The sequence below is a fragment of the Scyliorhinus canicula genome, chromosome 15, assembly GCF_902713615.1.
Source record: "Scyliorhinus canicula chromosome 15, sScyCan1.1, whole genome shotgun sequence".
Taxonomy (NCBI): domain Eukaryota; kingdom Metazoa; phylum Chordata; class Chondrichthyes; order Carcharhiniformes; family Scyliorhinidae; genus Scyliorhinus; species Scyliorhinus canicula.
The window spans coordinates 5385336-5401857 of NC_052160.1; the positions used below are offsets into that span (position 1 = coordinate 5385336).

At 46.7% G+C, this 16522-nt stretch overlaps 1 protein-coding gene across 5 annotated transcripts in view; it reads left to right on the top strand.

Annotated features, from left to right (window-relative positions):
* The window catches only part of snx29 (sorting nexin 29), a 596020-nt gene that overhangs the window by 124064 nt on the left and 455434 nt on the right, over positions 1 to 16522 (top strand). For all 5 annotated transcript variants that reach the window (XM_038821149.1, XM_038821148.1, XM_038821150.1 and 2 more), the window contains one exon: positions 3711 to 3839. In XM_038821149.1, coding sequence (XP_038677077.1) covers positions 3711 to 3839 — 129 coding nt within the window. The remainder of the gene's footprint in view (positions 1 to 3710; positions 3840 to 16522) is intronic.

Consider the following 16522-nt stretch of genomic DNA (forward strand, 5'->3'; position numbering starts at 1 on the left):
GGAACCTCAATTTGTTTAGGAAGTCCTCCATTCCCCCTCTCCTCGTCGGCGGCTCAGACCGATACAACTCCTTGTAAAAATCCCTGAAGACCCCGTTCACTTCTTGCCCCTTCTGCACTACCTTCCCGCCCCTCTCCTTCACTCCCCCAATCTCCCTAGCCGCATCTCGTTTGCGAAGCTGGTGTGCCAGCATCCTGCTCGCCTTTTCCCCATACTCATAAACCGCGCCCTGCGCCCTTCTCCACTGCGTCTCTGCCTTCCTGGTGGTCAGCAGGTCGAACTTGACCTGCAGGCTGCGCCGTTCTCCCAGCAGCCCCTCCTCTGGTGCCTCCGCATATCTCCTATCCACTTCCAATATCTCCCCCACCAGCCTCTCCCTCTCCTGCCTCTCCTTTCTTTCTCTGTGCGCCCTTATGGAGATCAGCTCTCCCCTGATCACTGCCTTCAGGGCCTCCCAGACCATCCCCACCTGCACCTCACCCGTGTCATTCAAGTCCAGATAGCTCTCAATGCTCTTCCGGACCCTTTTACACACCTCGTCGTCCGCTAACAGCCCCACATCCAGCCGCCACAGCGGGCGCTGGTCCCGCGCCTCCCCCATTTCCACATCCACCCAATGTGGTGCATGATCAGAGATCGCAATGGCCGAGTACTCAGCTTCCCGTACCCTCGGGATCAGCCCCCTGCTCAACACGAAGAAATCGATTCTGGAGTACACTCTATGGACGTGGGAGAAAAAGGAATACTCCCTCGCCCTCGGCCTACCAAACCTCCATGGGTCTACTCCTCCCATCTGCTCCATGTACCCCCTCAGCACTTCTGCCGCTGCCGGCCTCCTATTGGTCCTTGAGCTCGATCTGTCTAGCCCGGGGTCCAGCACTGTGTTAAAGTCCCCCCCCATGATCAAGCCCCCTGCCTCCAGTCCCGGAATGAGGCCCAATAGGCGCCTCATAAAACCCGCGTCATCCCAGTTCGGGGCATATACGTTGACCATCACCACTTTCTCCCCCTGCAGCTTACCCTTCACCATCACATACCTACCCTCCTTATCCGCCACCACCTCCTCCGCCACGAACGACACCCTCTTTCCCACCAGAATCGCCACCCCCCGGTTCTTTGCGTCCAATCCAGAGTGGAACACCTGTCCCACCCACCCCCTTCTCAGGCGAACCTGGTCCACTACCTTCAAATGGGTCTCCTGTAACATTGCTACATCAGCCTTCAGTCCCTTCAGGTGTGAGAATACCCTTGATCTCTTGACCGGCCCATTCAACCCCCTCACGTTCCAAGTAATCAGCCGGGTCGCGGGACGACCCGCCCCCCTCCCCTGCCGATTAGCCATGTCCTGCTCCCTGCTCGCCCCGGGTCGACCCTCCCCTTCTGACCCGCTCCCCATGGCGATGTCCCCCTCCCCCCACCTCTCCAGTCCTCCACTTCTCGTTTCTGGTCTTTTCAGCAGCAACCCGGTGTCCCTCCCTAACCCCCCTCCCCCCCCAGGCTAGGACCCCTCCTAGCCGCGATGTACCCTCCATCGTACTCCCGTAAGTCAGCTGGTTCACGCTGACCCGGCTGCTCCTGCCACACTCCGACTCCCCCCGGCTCGGGGGGGGGGGGCCTCCCCCCCCTTGCCACTCCTCCCTGGCCCCGCTCCAGCGCGGGAAAGGTCGCCATTGCTAGCCACGCCCCGCACTCCTCCCCTCCCCCCTCCTCTGCCCCGCGCGCGGGGCAAACAGAGGAAAGCCCGCGCTTTCGCCCTGCCACACCCCACCCCGCCATCTTCAGTTCCACCCCCGTCCCCGTCCATGCCTGTAAAGAACCCCCCCTAGGAGCCCATATCCCCGATCTGTTCTCCCCCCCGTCCCGCCCCCCCAACTTAACATTATAAATAACAGATAGATAACAAATAACATTGTACTTAACAGTCGCCCTCTACCAAACAGCATAAATAACCATAAATAACCATGAATAACCACAATAACAATAACTAAGGGAAGTTGGCAAAGGGGGAAAAAACATCAGAAGAAAAACCACAGCAAGAGTTCAAAATCCAAACAAAGAATTCAGCTGAAAGTACCCGAGCGGCTACGGCCGCCAAGTATCCCCTGGGTCTAATTCGAGTCCAGTTTCTCTTCCTGTACAAAGGCCCACGCCTCCTCTGGGGACTCAAAATAGTGGTGTTGGTTCCTGTAGGTGACCCACAAGCGCGCTGGCTGCAGCATTCCGAACCTGATCCGTTTTGCATGTAGCACCGCCTTCGTCCGGTTGTACCGGGCCCGCCGCTTTGCCACCTCCGCACTCCAGTCCTGATAGACCCTCACCGTCGAATTCTCCCACTTGCTGCTCCTTTCCCTCTTGGCCCACTCCAGCACTCTTTCACGGTCGCTAAGTCGCTGGAACCGCACCAGCACCGCCCTCGGGGGCTCATTTGCTCTTGGCCTCCTAGCCATGACCCTGTAGGCCTCTTCCAGCTCCAGGGGCGAAGGGACGGCCCCTGCCCCCATCAGGGAGCTCAGCATTTCTGCTACATATCCCGGGAGGTCTGACCCCTCCAGGCCTTCTGCCAGGCCCAAGATCCTCAGGTTCTTCCGCCTCATTCGGGTATCCAGCTCCTCAAAACGGCTCTGCCATTTCAGGTGGAGTGCCTCGTGCACCTCTACCTTTCCCACGAGGACCGTGGCCTCCTCCTCCCTCGCAGTCATCTCCTGTTGCAGCTCCCGAATCGACGCCTCTTGGGTCGCCTGGGCTCCCATCAGCCTGGTGGTCGTCGCATTCATTGACTCCAAGAGCTCCATTTTCAGCTCCGTAAAGAAGCGCAGGAGAGCGGCCTGCTGCTCCTCCGCCCATTTCCTCCATTCCTCGGGTGCACCACCGGCCGCCATTTTGGTCTTCTTCCCCCGCTTTTTTTTGGGAGCTGCTGTTGCTCTCTTTACCACCCCACTCCGGGTACCGACCATAAAGTTGGTCTGGTTCTCTTCAGGGATCCTTCCCCCACCGGGATTTGTCCTTACAGCGCCGTTGGGGCCCTCCAATCGGCCCGAAAACACCTTTGTAGCAGGAGCAGCCAAACGTGCGACTTAGCTAGTCATAGCCGCAACCGGAAGTCGCATTTGAATAAATTAACAGCTGCAAAGGTACTGTGGCCAAAGACTGGGCTGTCAGAAAAATGAAAGTCTCACTACGCTGGTGAACATTTAGAGAGGATAGGAGATTGGTGAAGTCAAGCGTAGAAAAGCTGGTCAGTAAAGGTGGGTTGAACTGCCAAAGGTTAAGAGTCACTCAGTTTAGAAACTAATAGAAGGGGGTAATTTAGGTGGAGTTTGAAGGGTGCGAGGTGACAAGGAGGCATTTATATTTTGCATTCTCTTGATAGATAGTAACTTTAATTTCCAGCTTTGTGGAAGAAATGCTGCTGTAGACCTCCAAATAACTAATTTACAATTTTATTTCCCCATCCTCAGAAAGCTTGGCGGGACGTTCTTGCCAATTTGGTGTTATTCATTCAGCCTGTGGGGTATATTTCTGAAGGATGTGTGAAATTTCTTAAAATAGCAAAAATGTACACTTTTACTGCAAGCGTTAGTAGCATAACTGTTGAGGAGCTCCAACATTTCGCTAAGTTGCGTGGTATTTTTAAATTATGTAGCTTTGCACTTGCTGCACCAGATCCCTTTGATGGCCCTGGTGTAACAGATGGTACTCCGTTTTTCCAGATCACTGCGAAACCTGCTTGATGGTGAGATGGAACATTCTGCTGCCCTCAGGCAAGAATTTGACAACCAGAAAAAGAAACTGGCAGAGCAGGAAGAACGACACGCTGCCAAGGTCCAGGCATTGGCAAGGTAGGCGAGGCGAACCTTGGCAGGAGAGTAGTTCTGGAAAGGGAGGAGGGAGACATGTGTGCATCATGTGCTGCATCATTCAATGAAGGGTATAGTGCTGCATTCCAGGAAGTTTCCTTTGAAATTGCATTTTACTTTTCCAGTGTGTGGCATGCACATATGGAATCTCGTTAAATGTAGAAGATGGGAAAGAACACCTTGCCTTTTAGCACGTTTAATTACAAGTTAAAATGCATTAGTTGAAGCAGTTGCATAAAAGCATATTTGGCAGAATACTGAATTCTACAAAGATTTTTTGATCTACAAAAACCTGCACAAGTCTATTGCATACTGCCCTGTTTGTCATACTTCATGCTTATCACAATGTTTGTGAGAGAAAACTCATATAATTTCAAATATCATAGATTACTTATTACATATTATTTGGTTTTTGCTTGTAACTAAATTATAAATATTCTTTAAAGTTCAAAAAGTAAATCAAGGAGATGGACATTGATACTCAAACCCTGAGGCCTGGATATTAGCAAAGACACTGTACAGCATGTGTCTTTTGTACTTGACAGAATCCTACACTCAGCTTGATTGACAGGCTTGGCCTCCAGTTGGGTGGGCAGGTGTCCGGAGCAGGTCTCTATCGGCCTGACCCAGGAGATGGGGGAGGGTGCCGTTCTGGTCCTTGGGGGAAGTGCCCACAAGCAGCCCTGTGAAAGCACTTACCTTCTCCCCTGCCTCTGTCAACATTGGATCCACAATTTCCCAGGTTGGTTTACAATCAAGAATTAGAATGTTTGTCTCCAGGTATAAACATTGATGTTTTTGACAACAACGCATAAGTGGGGTAACTAGTTAACTTCAATTCACAATTCTTTTTGAAAACTGAGGTAACATTACATGAAGGAAAACGCACTCTGTCCCTCTTTCTTCTTCATTCTCTCTTTTAAAGTTTATGGAACACAAAACAAAAGCTCAACAAAGGTTTGCCGATCTGGGGCAGCACGGTGACGCAGTGGTCAGCATTGCTGCCTCACGGCGCTGAGCTCCCAGGTTCGATCACGGCTCTGGGTCACTGTCCGTGTGGAGTTTGCACAGTCTCCCCGTGTTTGCGTGGGTTTCGTCCCTACAACCCAAAAGATGTGCAGAGAAGGCGGTTTGGCCACGTTAAATTGCCACTTAATTGGAAAAATGAATTGGGTACTCTAAATTTATAAAACAAAACGTGTGTCGAGATCTATCTGCTCATCCACACTCCCAAGAATCTTACCGTTAGCCCAGTACTCTGTATTCCTGTTACTCCTTCCAAAATGAATCACCTCACACTTTTCTGCATTAAACTCCATTTGCCACCTCTCAGCCCAGCTCTGCAGCTTATCTATGTCCCTCTGTAACCTGCAACATCCTTCCGCACTGTCCACAACTCCACTGACTTTAGCGTCATCTGCAAATTTACTCACCCATCTTTCTACGCCCTCCTCCAGGTCATTTATAAAAATGACAAACAGCAGTGGCCCCAAAACAAATCCTTGTGGTACACCACTAGTAACTGAACTCCAGGCTGAACATTTCCCATCAACCACCACCCTCTGTCTTCTTACAGCTGCCAATTTCTGATCCAAACTGCTAAATCACCCTTAATCCCATGCCTCCGTATTTTCTGCAATAGCCTACCGTGGGGAACCTTATCAAACGCTTTACTGAAATCCATATACACCACATCAACTGCTTTACCCTCGTCCACCTGTTTGGTCACCTTCTCAAAGAACTCAATAAGGTTTGTGATGCACGACCTACCCTTCACAAAACCGTATTGACTATCCCTAATCAAATTATTCCTTTCTAGATGATTATAAATCCTATCTCTTATAAACCTTTCCAAGACTTTGCCCACAACAGAAGTAAGGCAAAGCTACAGAAGATAATCTAATTGTGAATTAGCAAATTGTTGTTTGTTTTTTTTGCTTTCACTTTGTTTAAGCCCTTAGTTCGAACATTAGAAATGAAATGAATGAAATGAAAATTACTTATTGTCACAAGTAGGCTTCAATGAAGTTACTGTGAAAAGCCCCTTGTCGCCACATTCCGGCGCCTGTTCGGGGAGGCTGGTACGGGAATTGAACCTGCTGCTGGCCTGCCTTGGTCTGCTTTAAAAGCCAGCTATTTAGCCCAGTGTGCTAAACCAGCCCTTTATATTTCAGTTTATATTTCAGTTATGGAGGACAAAATGATCTGTCATGAACTGGGTAGAGACCAATAACTTTTAAAAAGCAATTCGAACTCCCAGCTAATAGCTGAATGGATGACAACAAAATTTCATGTTTGAAGATGTTCACTATAACTAACAGTCTAAAAGCGCTATTAACTCAGCAACTAATACGTTAAACTACAGAACAAAACGCTTAGCACAACTGCCAGAATCCCGCTATAAGGTATATGTTATACTGCCCTTTAAATTGATGTTCAATCTTCCCAGAACCAGGTCATGCTGATTCTTGGCGCCCCAGGGTTTACTTCTGATCTTTTCCTTTCCCAGCCTGGAAACTTTGATTTTCAGAACTGTCTTTCATGGTGTGAGTTTTTTTGGAGATTTCCCCTCTCTCCAAAGATAAGCAGATCTCCCTGTTAACACCTCACCAATTTAGGTCTCTCTCTCTAAACACTCTCATCTCAAAGCCTATTAAATGGCAATCTGAATTACACGAGCCTTGTATCCAGTTAAAGATGCTGATGAACTATCCTTAAGAACCCAACTCTCTTGGAACTAAATGAGCAGGTTAAAGCACAACTGTGTATAACTCAACATTCTCCTGGGTTTTGGAGACTTACAGTCTGTCCACTGAACACACAAGCTGCTGCCATTGTCTCTATGCATAAACAACTTACATCTTCTTCCCAGTGAATCAATCTGCCCCCCCCCAACCCCCAACCCCAATCTGTAACAATCACAACACTCAGGCTTTCTGTCAAATGGAATTCAGAACAGGTTACACGACAACCTTCATTATATCTTAAAACTAAAGACAGTCTCAAAAACATAACGATCTTCTCAACCTCATAATTGTGATAGGTTGCTGAAAAAGGAAGTAGTAAGTATTTTGAGAGAATTGTGGAAACTCTTGGACCATATTGTGAATACCAAGTTAGCATAAGTATTCTCTGTCATAAATATGGATATTAGAATTTATAATGGAAAATATTTACACCAATATTGTGACAACTGGAAATCAAGTCGTGCAGACTGGACGTGCAAATGTAAGTTTTAAATTTTACATACATTTATTATATTTAACAGTTGAGCAGTGTTGATTTCTTTCTCTTTTGAAAAATAATCAGCCTGTGAATCTGCTTCAGCCACTTAACTAGCGCAATTAGTAGATTTAAAATGTACGATTTTCAAATTAGGGAAAAAAGTGTTATTCATCAGAACTGTTAATTAGTGTTGCTAATTTTGTCATGATTTCTGTAACACCAAAGCAAAGTATCTGAAAAACCTTTGGTCAAAATAAAAGCTGGTAGATGTTGCACAGTTGGTGAAATTGCTGCTGTGATCTTTGTAAAATAACAGTTTTTCAGTAACGTAATGCTGACAAAGGATTGTCAGGATTTTTAATTGCTCAGCAACATGCCTATCTAAATTCTTTACACATGTACGTATATCTATGAAATATGTATCATTGAAACCTACATTACAAATAGCATCGGTGCAACTTTCTTCGAAGGTGGAAATGTTTCCCTGACCCTTCTCTTTGCCCAATGGTTTTGAAGAGTTTTACATTTTTACTTGACTGCAGCCTCCAAATGTTTATCGCTGAATTGAAAACTTAATTTGTGGCATTTAGTATTGTCAACTTTGTCCCATACGTTATCAATTCCTACCATTTTTACACTCAAAGTAGGTAACCCTGCTGACGTACATGAAAACAAAAAGAAACGAATATGTTCTATAACTGTATAGTATTCTTACAATATTCTTTGGCAAATTGTTGAAATGCACAAGGTGCACAGTACTCAATTGAGTTGTCAGGAAAATGTAAATGCATGTTATTTTTCTCATTGCAACACTCGCTGTCAATGGCTCAGCAAGTTAATCTGGTGAGCAACTGAGTGCATCATACAGATAAGAAATGAGCCATTGCTTTTTAGTCCCTGCTCAGTTACCTGATCTAAGCCGGGGCCACGGTAAATGTGTTACAGATTCTCTCTTCCTGATAAGTAACCAGTTCACCCCAACTGGAACTACATGGATCTGAACATCAGGTGTGAACAGGGAGCTCTGCACCCAGCTTGTGGCTGAATAGCTTGGTGATGCTTAACATCCTGGCTTGTACATGAGGAATGGTTACAGTGAAGCTGCACCTCAGCAGGGAGTCAATGATTTGGAAATGGGGAAAATCTGAAAAGAAATACAAAACTGCAATCAGAATGATCCTTTGTTTGCACAGCTAAGGTTACAAAGGACGTCATGGTGAATAGCGTTTTGCGTAATTTTTTTTACATGATCTGAATATACTGTTACAATTCTACTTTCAAATCTATTCTTTTACATGCCAAGAGAGCGGCACTGTAGGACAGTGGTTAGCACTGCTTCCTCACAGCTCCAGAGACCCAGGTTCCATTCCAGCCTCAGGTTATTGTCTATGTGGAGTTGCACGTTCTCCCCGTGTCTGCGTGAGCTTCCTCCGGGTGCTCCGGGTTCCTCCCGCAGTCCAAAGATGTGCAGGTCAGGTGGATCGGCCATGGTAAATTGCCCCTTCGTGTCCAAAAGGTTATGTGGGGCTACTGGGTTATGGGGTAGGGTGGAGGCTTGGGCTTAAATAGGGTGCTGTTTCTAAGAGCCGGTGCAGACTCAATGGGCTGAATGGCCTCCTTCTGCATTGTAAATTCTATGATTCTATGATTTGCAGTTATCAGTTTGTTGCTTTATATCCAGGCTTCTTTGCATTACTGGCATAATTTTGTGAGTGGACCTCTACTTCTCTGATTAGGCGTAGGTTTCTTATTGTTAGTTTCGTTGGGATGGTTGACTTTTCCTGTTGTTACCATTCTTCTTTTTCATGTCATCTGGAACTTTTTAAAATTTCAAGTACGCTTGTTTAGATTCGGAAATTCTTGTAAATCGGTTTGATAAAGCAGCTCTCAATCAATATTGATCAACATTGATAATGACTGGTCTTTGATTGTTGATTGGAATAATGATTGGTCTTTAGTCCTGTATTGGAACATTAATGTTGCATAGATCTCCTTTGTAAATGATTGCGACTGATCAGACCTCAACAAAGTGAATGCCTGAGCAATTTAATTTCACATAAATTTGGTCTTGAAATGATTAAATACGAATACTATTAATTGACTTAAACACAGGAAGGCTGATGGGCTCTGTGCACACAGTGTTCACGGATGCCAATCCAGAACTGACAAGTGTGATGAACTGTTGTACTTGTCTGACGCTTATGAACTGATGCAGAAATAAAGGTCAAATCGATTTTCTACTTCAGTGTCATCTTGTCTGAAATGTATGACCTCATTGTTATACCAGCTGCTATTTGGAGTTAGAGATTAAAAAAAAAGAGAGGCCTGGGTCTATAATATAATAATCTTTTATTGTCACAAGTAGGTTTACATCAACACTGCAGCGAAGCTATGTGAAAAGCTCCTAGTCGCCACATTCCGCCGCCTTTGTGTACACTGGGGGAGAATTCAGAATGTACAAATTACACAAACAGCAAGTCTTTCGGGACTTGTGGGAGGAAACCGGAGCACCCGGAGGAAACCCACGCAGACACAGGGAGAACGTGCAGACTTTGCACAGCCAGTGACCCAAGCGGGGAATCGAACCTGAGACTCTGGCGCTGTGAAGCCACAGTGCTAACCACTGTTCTACCATGCTGTCTCGTTGGCTTGTTTTAATATTGCAGTGTTGGAAGGGGTGAGGGTAGAAAAAATATTCAATGTCACATAGGACTGGCTGGCTAATTGGAATGCAGTGCAGTGTGGTCATTGATAATTCTCTTGAAGTTAAGATTTTCTTTCTTTTTGAAACAGGTAATGCCAGAAAAAAGCAGTCTTTTTCGTTGGACTCCTTTGTTCATGAGCTGCTCAGCTCAAGATGAGTGAGGAACTAGAGGGCTGTCATGTTTTAAAAGATGCAGTTGTTTACTTGACTGGATTGCTTACATTGCCCATGCTTTATGGATGACAAAGAATGAAGAATACCTTGTTTAATAGTAAGAAGGAATTCACTTTAATGATCAAATGGATCATTTTTAAACAAATAAGTTGGACCAGAAAATATTCAGAGATGGAGGAGTGAGAAGGCAATAAAAGGGACTTGAAGGAATATGATGATCCAAATTTTGAATTGGAGGTGTTGGGAGATTGAGGCAATGAAAGCCAGGGCAAGGGTATGGATATGTGCAACCTGTGTGTGTAGAGTATTGGGGAACTAAGTTTGGATGAGTTGAAATTTAAGAAGGTTGAGGATGAGATGCTGGCTGGAGGTGATGAAAGTGTGAATAATGATTCCAGCCACTGTTGTGCGCTTCAGGCTGGGGATTGGCAATGCTACGGAGGTAGAAGTAAGCAACCTGTTGTGATGGGTGTCATGGCAACCTGGGCGAGTGGCCCACCCCACTTGACCTGGGGTCGCAATGCAGGTGAAATTAAAGTTCCTGAAATATCCAATGGGCGGGATTCTCCAGCCGCGTCGCCCAACGACCAGAGAATCCTGCCCAAGGTCAATGGACTTCTCCATTGTCCACGTCTGTCTTGTGGCGTTCTTGTAGCGGGTGGGGTGGAAGAATCTAACCCAATGTCTTTAGTGTAATCCCAATTAAGTACAGCCACCAGGTTTGTAAATTTCAACACAAATAACCTTTAATTATTTAACAGTAATTAGTATTAAACAGGCAACAATATAACTGGGTAACGACTGCCTAATTCCCAACCCCCCCTTTCTAACTTACCCCACACACACCTACACACACACATACCTACACACACACAGACAACATAGAGGGAAAGCGTGATGGAAAGGGATGAAAATAATGATATAAAATAAAAGATACTCATCTTTGACTTCAGTTGGATATCTTCCAGTTAGTTCCTTTCTCCAGTTTAGACTTCAGTTGGATGTTCTCTTTTCCTTCAGCTTTTAATGGTCTTCACTATAGACTCGCAGAGGCAGAAAGCAGCCAGCATCCGAGACAGAGAGGGAGAAAAAACAGCTTCTTACTTCGAGGGTCTCATGTCTTCTGCTGGGATCGCTCCGAAAAACCCCACCTGGCAGGAACCAATCACTGTCTGTTGCCAGGCAGAACACAGTTTCCCATCCAGCTGGGGAGGGAAGTGAAACCACACTCCACCACAAGAACCCTCACAACCCGTTGGCCCCCAGCCAACCAAACAAACTGAATCCCTCCAATCTGCTGGGCGCTAGAAAGTTTGGGATTTCCTTTCCCAAACACAAAATATGAGGACATTTTTCTAGTTGTTAAGCTATTTGCAACTTTGAATTAAAGGTATACCTCAGTTAACGATCCTCGGACCAAAAAAATAAAGATAAAATAAAGAAATGGAAACAAAGGGAAATCAAAAGGAAGGACTCTTACATGGGGAGGATGTGGAGTTAGAAGTTCAACTCTGGGATAAATCGGATTCTAAGCTTGAAATATCATGAGACAGTGGACTGAGAGGAAGTTGATAAGGACATGAAGTTTATGGTAAGGGACATATAGAGAGAGGGAAGACGCACATGAAGTGGCTCCGGCCGGGGTATTGCATTTTTCGTCACTTTGGCCCATATTATGGTGGTATGTTTATTCAAATCCCATCTGATCGATGGTATAACGTGCCCACTTAAGGGAAATGCCCAGAAGGACCAGGGCAAAGAAAATTGAAGAAATAAATTTGTCGATGTCTCAGGGATCTTCGGTGGAGAAGATTGTGGAGGTGGCTACTGCTACTCCATCCACTCCACTGATGGCCGAGATACTTACCGGCATCTTGGTGACTGTATTAGAGAAGCAAAGGCAGTGGATATAAGAGGCTCTGGCTCCCATTCAGTCGGCATTGGAGAAGACTAATGAGTTGGTCAAAGTGCATGGCACTGCGATAAAGGGAGTGGAAGTCTCTCTCTCTCTCTCTCTCTCTGTCTGTCTCTCTCTCTCAAGGCATAGCGACCAGATTGCCTCGCTAGAAGCTGAGATGTTGCACGTGGTCAGTCGGAGTAAAGCACTGAAGACCAAAGTGGACGATCCAGAAAATCTTTCTCGGAGGCAGAATATCAGAATTGTGGAGTTGCCAGAGGAAATGGAAGGCCCAACTCCCATTGAATACTTTTCAAAGATGTTTGGGAAGATGGTGGAGGAGTGTGGATTCACTTCCCTCCCCAGCTGGATTGAGCGCACTGGACACTCTGCCAGAAGCTCCATCCGAACGAACTGCCACAAACTGTAATCATAAGAACATAGAAAAGCAACGGATCCTGAGATCGAAGGATAGAACATAGAACATAGAACAGTACAGCACAGAACAGGCCCTTCGGCCCTCGATGTTGTGCCGAGCAATGATCACCCTACTCAAACCCACGTATCCACCCTATACCCGTAACCCAACAATCCCCCCATTAACCTTACTTTTTAGGACACTACGGGCAATTTAGCATGGCCAATCCACCTAACCCGCACATCTTTGGACTGTGGGAGGAAACCGGAGCACCCGGAGGAAACCCACGCAGACACGGGGAGAACGTGCAAACTTCACGCAGTCACCCGAGTTTGAAATTGAACCCGGGTCCCTGGAGCTGTGAGGCAGCAGTGCTAACCACTGTGCCAACCCCCCTCCCACCGTATGAGGTAGGGATGTCCATTGTCTCCACTTATGTTTGCTTTACCAATTGAACTGCCTGCCATAGTGTTAAGATCCTCCAGTGTGTAGAAAGGGATAAGTCGGGGAGGGATGGAGCACAGAGTGTCTTTGTACGCAGATGATCTTTTTTATATTATGGACCCAGTTTCCACTATGGATGAGGTAACAAACCTATTTAGCAATTTGGCACCTTCTCTGGGTATAAGTTGAATTTGGACAACAGTGAATATTTTCCAGTTAACTCCCCAGGGAGGAGAGCTATCTGGGGTTGTAGCCTTTTTGCTTGGCCAGATCTAGCTTTCGTTATCCAGGTATCCGAGTGGCCCTTGATTGGCCCTCACTCCATAAATTAAAATAATAATTTTTTTTAATTAATTTTTTTCCAATAAGGGGCAATTTAGTGTGTCCAATCCACCTACCCTGCCCATCTTTGGATTGTGGGGGAGAAACCCACGCAGACACGGGGAGAATGTGCAACCTCCACACGAACAGTGACCCAGAGCCGGGATCAAACCCGGGACCTCGGTGTAGTAAGGCAGCAGTGCTAACCACTGTGCCACTGTGCTGCCCCCATAAATAAAAATGTTGCTAGTCCGGTGAATGGCCTGACTTGTCGAAGTGGGATAACCTCCTCCTGACCTTGACGAGCAGGGTTCAGACTGCTAAAGTGAATGTCCTCTCAAAGTTTTTATTTTGTTTTCAGTGTCTCCCCACTTTTCTCCCTCAAACCTTTTTTTGCTAACAAGTTAGTGTCTTATTTGGGTGTCTTCGGTTTTGTCCATTGGGATAGACTGTCAGGTGGTTTAACTTTACCCAATTTGTGAGAGCAGGGCTGTGGACATTGGAGCCTGGTTAGCAGGTTTCGATGGGCCTACGAGGCAAGTGAGGGGGGGAGGGAAGGGAAGGGATTGATGCTGGGAGATGTTTTTTCGAGAGGAAATGTCGGGGGGGGGGGGGGGGGGGTTTGGGAGGGGTGGGAAGGGGTTCGATGTTAATAATGGATAGGGGTGGGTCAGGCTCATGGGGCAGGGCCTGGTGGTATGATGATGGTGGAAAAGAAGGGTGGGGGGGGGTAAGAGACCCCCAGTTAGGAGAGTCACGTGGAACATGAGAGGGTTAGGAGGACCGATCAAGAGGTCAAGAGTGCTTGCGCATCTTAAAAGTTTGAAAGCCGATGTAGCAATGCTGCAGGAGACTCACTTGAGGGTGAAGGACCAGGTGAGACTTAAAAAGAGGCTGGGTTAGTCAGGTGTTTCACTCTGGATTTGACGGAAGGGCTCGAGGGGTAGCAGTAATGGTCGGCAAAAGGGTACGCTTCCAGATGGAGAAGGTGGTGGCAGATCGGGGGTAGATATGTGATGGTGACAGGGGCGCTGGAGGGGAGGTTACTGGCGCTGTTAAGTGTATACGGTCCCAATTGGTTTCCGGTGGAATATTACAAAAAATTCAAGGAAAAGCTGGCGCCCCTGATGGTGGGGATGTTTGAAGAGGCGATAGGGAAGGGGGTGTTGCCACAAACTCTGGGGCAGGCATCGATTTCCCTGTTGCTAAAAAAAGGTAAGGATCCGACGGAGTGTGGGTCATATCGGCCCATATCACTTCTGAATGTGGAAGCAAAAGTATTGGCGAAGGTACTGGTGGGTAGGCTGGAGGAGTACTTCCCGAAGGTAATAGGTGAAGATCAGACGGGGTTTGTGAGAGGGAGGCAGCTATTTTCAAACGTTAGAAGGGTATTAAATGGCGTTATGGCACCAGCAGAGGGGAAGGAAACAAAGGTGGTTGTGGCATTGGATGCTGAGAAGGCGCTTGACTGGGTAGAATGGGGGTACTTGATGGCAGTTCTGGAGCGGTTTGGGATTGGACCAAGAATTGTGAACTGGGTAAAGCTACTATATAAGGCGCCGAGGGCGAGTGTCCGCACAAACAACATCAGCTCAAGATACTTTTATCTCCACCGTGGGTCTAGGCAGGGATGTCCTATGTCACCCCTGATGTTTGCACTTGCCGTTGGCCATCGCATTAAGAAGTTTGGGGGTGTGGAAAGGAATAGTGCGGTGGGGGGGGGGGGGGGGGTAGAGATAGAGCATAGAGTGTCCTTGTATGCCGATGACATGCTGTTATACGTATTGGAACCGAGTGTGTCGGTATATTGGAGCTGCTTCGAGTGTTTGCGTCTTTCTCGGGGTACAAACTAAATCTAGACAAGAGTGAGTATTTTGTGGTGTCTCAGCTGGGGGTGGGGGTAGAGGTCGGGGGGCTTTCATTCCGTAGGGCAGGGACTCACTTTAGGTACCTGGGGATGCAGGTTGCCTGGGAGTGGGTTTGAGACTTTGCCAGAAAGGAGATGCAGAGCTTCCCGGTGGAGCCGGCCTCCACATTGCTGGAGGAAGTGCTGACAACAGGGGGACTGGAGAAGAGGGTAGTGTCGGTGGTTTATGGGGGTACGCTAATCACATTCTTTTGTTTTGGTCCTGTGCAAAGCTGGAGGATTACTGGAAAGAGGTTTTTAGGGTAATTTCTAAAGTGGTGCACGTGAAACTGGACCCGGGCCCCTGGGAGGCCATATTCGGGGTGTCAGACCAACCAGGGTTGGAAACGGGTGAGGAGGCAGATATTGTAGCCTTCGCCTCATTGATCGCCCAAAGGCGGATCCTGATAGGTTGGAGAGCAACCTCTCCACCTTGTGCCTTGGCGTGACGGGGGGACCTGTTGGAATTCTTGACCCTTGAGAAGGTTAAGTTTGAACTGAGGGGAAGGATGGAGAGGTTCTACTATTCATGGCATTATTCATTATGCACTTTCAAGAACTGGATAACATTGAATATTAGTTGGGGCGGGTGGGTGGGAGGGTTTGGGGGGGAGGGGGGCTGTTTGTGTTAATGGCGACTATAGGTGATCCCTGATTCCTTTTTGTCATTTGTGTGAACATGCGGGCTAATGTTTTGGGTTTGGTGGGAGGATGGGATCGTTGTTATTGATATGGGGATTGACATATTCGTCACTGATTATTGTTTATTGTTGGTGGGTGTAAATTTGGGAGAAAATGTGAAAAAGGAGGAGAATAAAAAATATTTAAAAAAAAACAAAAACTTTACCCAATTTGTTATTTTACTATTGGGCTGCTAATATTAAGAAAGTGCTGGGGTGGCTTATTGATTTGAGTTGCATTTGGGGGCAGAAGGAGGTGGGTTCTTGTAAGGGCTCTAGTTTGGGTGTTTTCATGACTTCTTCGCTTCTGTTCTCACCTGCGAGATTTTCTTTGAATGCGGTGGTGGTGTCCATCTTGGAAGCAGTTCAGACAGTATTTTCAATTCAGTCCTATGTCGTTGTTGGCCCCTATCAATTGTAACCATCTCTTTGTGCTGGCAAGCTTGGACATTTAGGACACGGGAGTGGAAGGGTCTGGAGAGGTTTGCTTTCTATGGAGTTTCTACATTTGGAAAAGGTCAAGTACACCATTAGGGGGTTGGTAGAAGGGTTCTACCTAAATTGGCAGCCATTCATTTCCTTTTTTAAAGAGTTAGTCACCATCAGTTGTTGAGGGTGTTTTTTTGTTTATTTTGTGTGTGTGTGGGGGGGATCTAAATTGTTGATTGTGTTCTCTTTATATCGTAACTTGAAGCATCTGTTTTGTAATATATTGTTATACTATTTTGATCTAACAAAAAAGTTTTCAATAAAAATAATTGTGGTAGGGACCAAAACTTCTTAAAGTTTAGTTGGAGAAAAATGTGGTTTAACCAAAACTGAGGTGGAGGTTTTCCCGTCCGGGCTGAAGCTTTCCCATACTACCTGCCAATGGGATCTTCTCGTCTCGCTGACGG